The sequence below is a fragment of the Belonocnema kinseyi genome, chromosome 10, assembly GCF_010883055.1.
Source record: "Belonocnema kinseyi isolate 2016_QV_RU_SX_M_011 chromosome 10, B_treatae_v1, whole genome shotgun sequence".
Taxonomy (NCBI): domain Eukaryota; kingdom Metazoa; phylum Arthropoda; class Insecta; order Hymenoptera; family Cynipidae; genus Belonocnema; species Belonocnema kinseyi.
In genome coordinates, this window is record NC_046666.1 from 45,767,646 (window position 1) to 45,777,456 (window position 9,811).

Below are 9,811 nucleotides of genomic sequence, written 5' to 3' on the forward strand. Positions count from 1 at the left end.
TTGGAAATTGAAATTTTGTTTGAAGTCTAAACATACCTCAAACGGCTAGTTTCAAAATAAAATTTTGGATGAAGAATGTTCTGAAAGGACTGACTGGGGATTATTACCGATTGCCAGCACCTGCTTACGGATATCAGTTTCAAGGGGCTTATGACTAGCTACGGTTCTGATCCTTCGATTGCCTCAGAATCTTAGATTGTCGCCAAGATTGTCTCCACTCCAGGTATCGGAAACTGGGCCCGACTCTTCGGGGGAAATTCTTGTAATCTGCTGGGTATTGGTCAAGAACGAAGAACTGTTGTACTATTGGCCCAAAAGCAAACCGCCTACTGTCCTTTGTACCTGTCACAGGGTTTCAAACCCTCAGGTGCACCATAATGTGGTAGGGGGTACTGCCAGCACTTCAAAAGCATAAATACCTGACTTGTTCTTGCAAAACATCAGTCCGTGAAATATTGGCAAAGAGAAAGAGTCTTTCGAAAACTTTTATTTTCTTCTTCATTAACAGTACTAAGAGAAAAGTGACTAGTGAGATGGAGCCGCTTCCAGATTTTGAAGTTTTGGATTTTAATCAAAATTGTAGTTGGAATTCTGACTTTTTGAATTTACCACCGTATCCAACGCCTCCGATTGAGAAATCAGTGATAAGTGAAATGGAGAACACTACGAAGACGCTCCCGAATTTAGGACTTTTGGATCTTCACCAAAGCTGGAATCCTAATTCTTTCACCCCATCAACATACCCAACGCCTCCAATTGAAGGATCTGTGACTTGTAAAACGGAAACCACTTCGAAGTCGCTCTTAGATTTTGGAATTTTGGATCTTCATAAAAATTTGAATCCTGTTCGTAATCCTGAGCCTCTCAACTGGTCACCATATCCGCCACCGCCCTGCGAAAAATCAGCGACTTCTCAAGGTTTGTAAACTATTCTTTTTGTATAGTGTACTTTGTTTTTCATGTGCAACTCACTCCAAATCAACCTATAAATTCTAGGGGTTAATTAGGAGTGGCTTCCACATTCTTTCGAGGGATACAGCTTTTTTGAAAACTTTTGACATTAAATTCTGACTTTAGTAGTGAAATGTTTCGACTCTTCAAATTATTGTCTTCTTGTCGAATTTTTGAACCATTAGTGAAACTTTTTGAAATGTAAAAAAAACTTTAAAACTTCTGACACATAATTAGTCCATTATCATTTTGACTTTTGAAACTTGTTTGAGAATTAAACCATTTTTAGGGTGTAATTCAGTCTTTTTCTTGAACGAGCTTTGAGCTAAAGAGTGTGCTTAGTCATTAATTACTGCAATATGCGTTCAGTGAGTTTTGAGCATGTACCATCTATTTTTGCACTTTTAATCTCTTTTAATGGTCAGAAGGGTCTTTTCATTCGGACATAAATAATGTTGTCCTTTTTTTCAAAAACCGATTCTAACTTTTGTTTACGTATGGAAAGAAAGCTAAGGGTTTTCTTTTAAGAAGCTTGAGATCAGAAAAAAGAATTTTTCTTTCTATCAAAAGCTTTATTAAAACTTAGATGATTTTTAAACTTATTTTTTTTGTCATTCTTTTATGAAAAAACGTTTGATTCAATGGAAAAAAATTGTATGAAGAAAAGTATATCGAGTTCCACATACAAATTTTGTTGTACAATTTATGGCCTCATCCAAGCCAAACAATCAGAAATTATGACGCCCTGTTTAACTTTCGTCGAGATTTTAATTAATAATAACCTACCTAAAGAGAAAATTAAACACCTATTGTTTTTGTCCAACTTCATAACTAATTTCATTTTTTCATTTTTGCTTACAGTAGTTCAAAGAAAACAAGCATCAGGAAAGAGGGTTAGGACGGCGTTCAGCAGCCACCAACTGATGGAGTTGGAGAAGGAATTCCAGGCTTCAAAGTATTTAAATCGAACCCGCAGAGTTGAATTGGCAATGATATTGTCTCTAACGGAACGGCAAATCAAAATTTGGTTCCAAAATAGGAGGATGAAGAGCAAAAAGGATGAGCAATCATCTTTTCTGAAAAAATCTTCTCATCCTTATCAACAAGAGCAGAGTCAATGCCAGATTAGAAGTTACCAGGTAGAACAATTGGCTCAACAAGAGTACAACAACTGCCAATATTCACATTACCAGCCCTGTCAAAGTTCACAGTACAGCAACCCCTGTCAGAGTTCACAGTACAGCAACCCCTGTCAGAGTTCACAGTACAGCAACCCCTGCCAGTACTATTATAATTACGCTAATGAGATGACAAGTCAACGGATCGAGACAAAATGTGATGATCAGCAGAATTTTTGGAATAGGCATCAGGTTCAGCAAACTTATCCAGAAAATTACTTCCAATGTCAGTACCAAGATTCTTCAGCTTGTCAGAACCAAGCTCCTCTGGGGAACGGTTATCTTTTAGATTCAAATTTGCCTCAGGTTGATAAGGTACACGAATGGCTGGAAAATATTTCCAATGTTTAATCATCTCATTAAAATGTAACACACGATCTGATTTCTGTTTGAACTTCTACGCTTTTTGAGATGTCGATGGTCTTTCCTACCAGTGTACTTATTTTTATGTGTAAATTTTTTAAAAAGGAATAATATAAATAATTGTGATAGGTATGGTACTCTTGTTGTGTGTGTTGGTTTTTGAAATCGGAAGCCGGTAAATATATTTTTATCAATATTTTATGCAATTGTATGTAAATAATTGTTACATAGTAACTTGAGATATTTTTTTAACTTTTGAATTAATCAACCTTCCTGATGAGTTGCGCAAAATTGTAGTTAAATTGCACCTGTGAACAATTTTACGGTATTCAGGTGTAAGATTGATTTGAACGTATAGATTCTCTCTAAAAATAAAAATACAAACAGTGATATGTACATATTTATTTTTGAGCATATTAATAAATTAAATTTATAAACATAATATTACCGCTCTTTAAATTTCCCTTTATCCTTGTAGAAATTATATTTTTTAATATAGAATTAAGAAGTAGAAAAGCATTTTTTTTTATCAATATTATTATTTTAATTCAATATGTAACTTTCGATAGTTATTAATGTAGTTCTTAGCTTGAAATTTATTTAATTCAAGAATTTAAGTTCAATATCTTCTAAATCATTTTTAATAAAAACTTGCGGATTTTCGCTTAAAAAATTGACATATTTCTTTGAAGTAGGTAAATTTAATTATTAAACTAGAAAAAAAATACATTTCTAAACATTTTTTGAAAACGAAAACGCTTTCAGAATTCTTTTTCAAATATAAATATTATTGAAATAATGAAGTTTGTTTTTTAGATTATTCAATAATCATCAATAAATATATATTTCTTAAATATTCAATCAGTGAAATTCCATTGAGAAGCGGTGAAAACTTTAAAGAAATTCAGGCGTACTTTATTTGTTTCACCCCTGACTGCCAGTTTTTATAAAAATTCTAAAAAATTATTTTTGGTGCAAAAATTTTAGCAATTTCTGTTTGCTTGTAACTTTTTATTTTCTAAAGCGGATTCTATTAGATTTTTTTCTAATTTAGGATTAAATTCTTAACAGAATAGCGAGTGCTAATTTTTTATTTATTTGATTTTTATTTAAAGAAAAATAGCGAAATAATTCGATTTCTAACATTTTATTTTCTGCTCTCTAGAAAAAATAAAAAATTTTTGTTTGCTATCCGTCAATGAAATTCAATGAGCAGAGGTAAATGAAAGAAAAAAGTGATAACTCTTAATTTTAATTCTTATCATAAATATTATATAGTATAATAAAATATAAGATTGAGCGTTAATAAATTATTTTATAAGAAAATGCACATTGCACTCATTTATAGGCAGAAAGTTGTTTCTTCTAGTTCAGTTATAAATAAATTACAATTGAGTTTTTCTGGAAACATTTTTCCATTCATAAATATTTTATAACTTTATAAACAGATGCACATTTTAGGTATTTTTAATTGAAAAAAAAAATTTCTTTTACATATCAGACACTCATAGGCAGAGAGAAATCCTGTTTACAGATTATTTGAAAAATTATATAGCCAATGATGTCTTGATAAAATTTTGTTATCAACACCTACTTATTCATTCTGTAACCAAATTATTGTCACAAACAAATGTACATTTGGGGCGTTTTCAAGCAAGAAGAAAATTGTTTATCTGCTTCTAAACGCTTATGATGTGTTTTTTTTTATATAATTTGTTTAAACATTTCATGAATTCGATTTCAGCCCAAAATTTTGTCAACGATTATTATTTATTATTATTATTTATAAAATATTCTTGATATAATTAGAAGAAAAAACGATTTTTCTGCCTCTAAATGCCCAAAATGAGCATTTGTTTACATAATTCATTTATAAAATGAAAAAATAATACTGAATAACTATATTTTATATAGAAACATAATTTTTAATGTAACTGAAAAAATAATACAAGAAAAACATTTTTTTTGCCTATAACTATCGGTGATGTCCATTTCTTTATATATTTTGTTTATAAAATAAACGATTATTATGAGCAAAATTTTACGCAAAACATTAGTAATATAATCTCAATAAAATAATAAAGGAAAAGCGATTTCTTTTCGCTTGAAACTGCCTAAACTGTGCATTTGTTTGTATAATTTGTTCATAAAATAAACAAATATTGACGAATGTCAACAATAAAAAAAAATTAGTGATATAATCTTATAGAATAGGAAAATGGTGATTTTTTTGGACTGAAAATGCCTAAAATGTGCATTTGTTTATAAAATTTGTTTACAGGTTTAATTAATGTCCTCCAATTATAAATTTTGATGGTCACGTATCATATTTAGAAAATCGGAATTCTATTGTTGTTGCCATTAACACAAAAGTTAAATAAACAAATAAATATAATATTCCGGGGGGGGGGGGCTAAACCAATATTTTATTAAAGTAAATGAAATTTTTGTTTTATTTATGATAATATGCTGCCCAAATAAAATTTTAAGATCAAAATATTAAGGAAAATATATAAAATTATGAAAATATATAAAATATTAATATATTAAAAAATTACACTAAAAAAAAAATTTTTTTGCATTCAATGTAGTTCTCTACAACCTCAAGAATGAAAGATGAAAATAATTGGGAGAGCTTTTTTAAAAAAACCAGCTTTTTGTATTTATAAAATAAAAAATGAAGAAATATTCAAAAGATTATATGACAAATATTGGTTAAAGTATAGCACTCAAATATTAGTAATAATTAATTATTTATCAAAAAAAAATATTAATTTTCAACGAAAATGTGGAATTTTCTTAAAACAATACTAATTTTAACCAAAATCATGAATCTTTTAATAAAAAGATTATTTCGTAACAAAATAGTTCAACTTTTAACCAATTACTTGAATTTTCATTAAAAAATTCAATAGTTGATATTTCTATCCAAAAAGATTATAATTTTGAATGAAAAAATTATTTGTTCAAAAACGAATTTTCAACAAAATAGTTATATTTTCAACTAAAGTGATGAATTTCGAATGTAACTGATATATCTTTAAACAAACAAGTAAATTTTTAAGAAATTAGTTCAACTTTTAATCAAATAATTGAACTTTCAACCAAAAAATATGAATTCTTAACGAAAAATTCATTATTTGATGAAAAAACTATTCATGATTTTAATTTTAAATCAAGAAGAGTTGAATTTATTATAAAAAAAAAATTTCAAACAAAAAGTTGAGTTCTCAACTAAGAATTTTTAATTTTTAATCAAATGGTTGCACTTTGTACTTAAGAAAGATTTAGGCAAATTATACTTTGATAAAAAAATTGTAATACAAAATAAGAACTTGGGCTAACTATTTGTTTTTTTAAGTTTTTTTTATTTGCTTTGAGATTATATAAATATAATTTTCCCAGATTTCCAGAGAAAATGTAAAAAAAATGTTCAAATTTTTAAAAATGCTGAAAAAGTATCTAAAAATGAATAAGAAATTTTATTATATTATTCAGGATCATAAGACATTTTAAGTTAGTTCAGAAGATATTCAGGAATTTTTATTTTTTTTAATATTTGATTTTTGTTTGATCCTTCGTAATGATTTAAAACGTTTAAAATTTTTCTCTTGAAATTAATTTTGAAAAATAAAGAATCCCTTTAAATATTCCTAGGAATCTTAACAACAGTTTATCTTAAGGATTCGGTTCCTAAATAATTCTCAACGTTTTATTTAAAATTTTAATTGCAAAATTAATAAAAAGTTTAGTACAGGGTGTCAGTGCGAAGCCCGCTACAACCCCCCCCCCCCCCCACATGTAACCTTGGTTGTCAGTATTATCACAATTTAAAAAAAATTATTTTTTCACTGACCCCATAATTAATTAAAGTTACAAATTAATTTTTTGTATTATTTATGATAATATGGCTTTTTAGGAAAAACTCGAGTTTTGCATTTAATTACTAAAAAAAATGAAAAAAAATTTGTCAGAATATTGTATCTTAAATATTAATTAACATTTTTTTTAATAGATCTGTTTAATAATTTTGATTTTCTGTGACTCTATGGTCATTCAAAAATAAAATGAATTGAAAAAATCAAAACAAATGAATTTAAAAAACTTGGATTTCTTTTTGAATGCGGAGCATTATTTTTTTAGTCTCGAAATAGCAGACTGGTTGTCATCTTGAGTTTTGCATACGCCTTACTATTTTCATGAAAATAAAAATGTCCTTAACTCACAATATTACTTTCCTTGTTCAAAAAACTGAAATTATTTATAGAAGAAAATTGTACACAAAAATTCATTAATTATTTGATATAATTTTGAATTTTCATGGTAAGAAAACTTCTTGAGATAGTCTTGTGTTTCCTGAAAGCTGATTTTCTTGAAATGCGATAATGTATCTTTGAAAAGAGTGCATTGTACTAAAAGGCAATATTTTATTGAGATTTACAATTTTCCTCGAGAAATAAAAATTTATTGAGCCTGTTTAACTATAGGGACTGACAGGCTGCTCATCACCCAGCACTGTCTAGACTCCAGACGCTAACTACGAAGACGTCACTCGACTACTGTTTAAACCGCGCCAGATTAAAAGTTTATAGACGGTCTAGTCTAAATCACGACCATTGTTCCAAATTTCTTTTCTGTTAGGGTATACCCTAAATGAACTAACGGTTAAATATCAAATTTCAAATTTATTTATTTCAATCAAAAATCATGACTCTTATACCATGAAAGATGAATTTTTAATCCAAAAGAAAGAATTTTCTGCAAAAGAGTTAAATTTTCAACCAAAAGGATGACTTTTTAAAAGATAGAAAATTTTTAACAAGAGTAATTTAATTTTCAAAAAGAATGGTTCCAGTTTTAACCAACAAATATGCAGTTTTAAACGAAATTCTCAAATTTTTAATTTAAAAAAAGGTCAAACTTCAACTAAAAAAAGCGGATTTTTTCAACTATATATTTAAATTTTAAAGCTGAAAAGACAACTTGTTTGGAATTCCTAACAAATAATGTGATAATTCACATTTTAAAACACAAAAAAGGAAAATAACGAATTTCCAACAAAATCGTTAAATTTTCTACCAAACATTTAATTTCTTAACAAAATAATAAAATTTTCAAAAATTTAATCGAATTTTGTAACTTCAAAGATGAATTATCAAAAAAATAATGCAATGGGTGGCATTGAAACCTCTATAAATAAAATTTATGTCAAAAGAACTTACTTTTAAAACCAGAAAGACGAATTTTCTACTTGAAAAGACATTTTTTTAACAAATTATATGAATTTCCAAAAAATTTGTTAAATGCTCCACCAAAAAATAAAATATTTAACAGAATAGTTTAATTTTTAACAACATAGTTAAATTTTAAATCTATAAAAGATTAATTGTCAATAAAAGAAATGTAATGAGTGATTTTTAAACCAAATAATATAGAAATTTCTGCCAAAAAGAAGAAATTTGAACAAAATACATCAATTTGTAACAACATTTTTTCAGTTTTGAGCAGCAAGAATCAATTTTCAAACACGGAACATTTGAATTTCCAATCCAAAAAGTTACATGTTCAACAAAATATGAATTCTAATGGATAAAAGTACTTGTTAACATTTCAACAAAATAGTTAAATTTTCAAACAAACAGTGAAAGTTTTAATAAAAAAGAGTTCAAACTTTAACTAAAACAAGTTAATTTTTTAAACAAAATTGTTAAATTTTGAAGCCAAAAACACAATTTTTTAAATTTGAAAAAACGTAATAATGTATATTTGAAAAACAACAACAAAAAACGAATTTCCAGCAAAATAGTTAAATTCTTAACAAAATAATATAATTTTCAAAAAATAGTCAAATTTAATGCATAAAAAGATTAATTAAAAAAAAAATTCAATGGGTGGCATTTCAAACAAATAAGAAAAAATTTCTATAAAAAAAGCCGAACTTCAAAACCCGAAAGACGAATTTTGTACAAAAAGGACGAATTTTCAAACAAATTGATGACTTCCCAAACAACAAATTAAATTTTCAGCAATATAGTAAAATTTTCAACAAGAAAGTTGAATTTTTAACCAAATACTTATTTCAAAACAACTAAGATGAATTCTCATTAAAAAATGGAATGAGTGACATTTAAACCAAAAAAGATCAAAATTCTGCCAAAAGAGGAAATTCTAACAGAATACATAAATTTTCAAGAGAATTGTTCTATTTTTTAACATAAAAAATGAATTTTTAAGAAAATAATAGAATTTTTAATAAACAATGTTTTTTAACCCATAACAGTTGAATTTTCCACAAAAAATGGAAAAGTTTAACTTTCAATAAAAAGATGACTTCTAGGAAAAAAGACAGATTTCTAAGAAAAACAGATTTTTCAGTTCAGAAAGAAAAATTTTTATTTCGAATTGTTGATTATTCAATTTAAATGACAAAATTTTTGTAAAACAGTTGAATTTTCTAACCCAAAATATAAATTTTCAACAAAATAGTACATTTCCTACCAAAATCTATCATTTTCGTAGCAAAAAAAATTCAAACCCAAATGATCAGTTTTCTATTAAAGAAAAGATAAATTTTCTACTAAGAAAGATAAATTTTCAAACAATAATGAAAAATTTATATTTTCAGTTAAAAAAATTAATCTGAAAAAAAACTTTCAACGAAATAATTAAATTTTCACCAATAAAATGAAACTTCCACAAAGATTTTTTTTTTAACAAATTAGTAACTTTTTCCCGAGAAGTTGAATTTGCGAATAAAGAAGAACCGTTTTCAACAAATAATATAGTAGATAGTTCAACCAAAAAATATTTTAAATTCAAATGAAAACCCATTTTCACTTTTTATCAAAAAAAGATATCTTATCATTTTTTGTTGAAAATTCATCTGCCGGTTTTGAAAGTTAAGAGTTTTCTAAAACTTTTTGATTTTTCAGCTTGAAAACTTAAATTGTTTCTTGGAAATTCATCTATCTGGGTAAGGAAATCCATTTTGTTTTTCAGAAATTCATCTGTTTGGTTTAAGATTCAACAATTGTGTTTCAAACTCGTCATTTTCGTTCAACCAAACTGGTAGAAAATTATTTTTTTTTTATCTGAAAATTTAACGAATTCATTTTTGGTTAAAAGTGTATTTCTTTAAGTTGGAAATTGTGGGTCCGGATGCAATAAGGGCACATAAAATTTTTTCGTGCGAAAACGAAATCCCCTGGAGGCTTTAGAAAAAATTTCGAATTTTAATTTTCAAAAGATATATATGGATGTAAAATTTGATTGCGCATCTTTTTTTCTCAAGACAAAAAGTTGTAACTTTTTTAGTTTAA

The 9,811-nt window shown here is 26.8% G+C and overlaps 1 protein-coding gene across 1 annotated transcript; it reads left to right on the forward strand.

The window, feature by feature from the left end:
• Nucleotides 1-465: 465 nt before the first annotated feature.
• LOC117182281 (homeobox protein Hox-D3-like) lies at nt 466-2,896 on the forward strand. Its single transcript, XM_033375402.1, has 2 exons — nt 466-918; nt 1,813-2,896. The coding sequence occupies exons 1-2, from the start codon at nt 534-536 to the stop codon at nt 2,478-2,480; spliced, it is 1,053 nt and encodes a 350-aa protein (XP_033231293.1). The 5' UTR covers nt 466-533; the 3' UTR covers nt 2,481-2,896.
• Nucleotides 2,897-9,811: the final 6,915 nt, after the last annotated feature.

Excerpts from the sequence above, each read along its gene's own strand:
- LOC117182281 (XM_033375402.1), top strand. The coding sequence starts at position 534 with ATGGAGCCGCTTCCAGATTTTGAAGTTTTGGATTTTAATCAAAATTGT. Across the intron at positions 919-1,812 it reads AAAATCAGCGACTTCTCAAG|TAGTTCAAAGAAAACAAGCA; the intron begins GTTTGTAAACTA and ends TTTTGCTTACAG.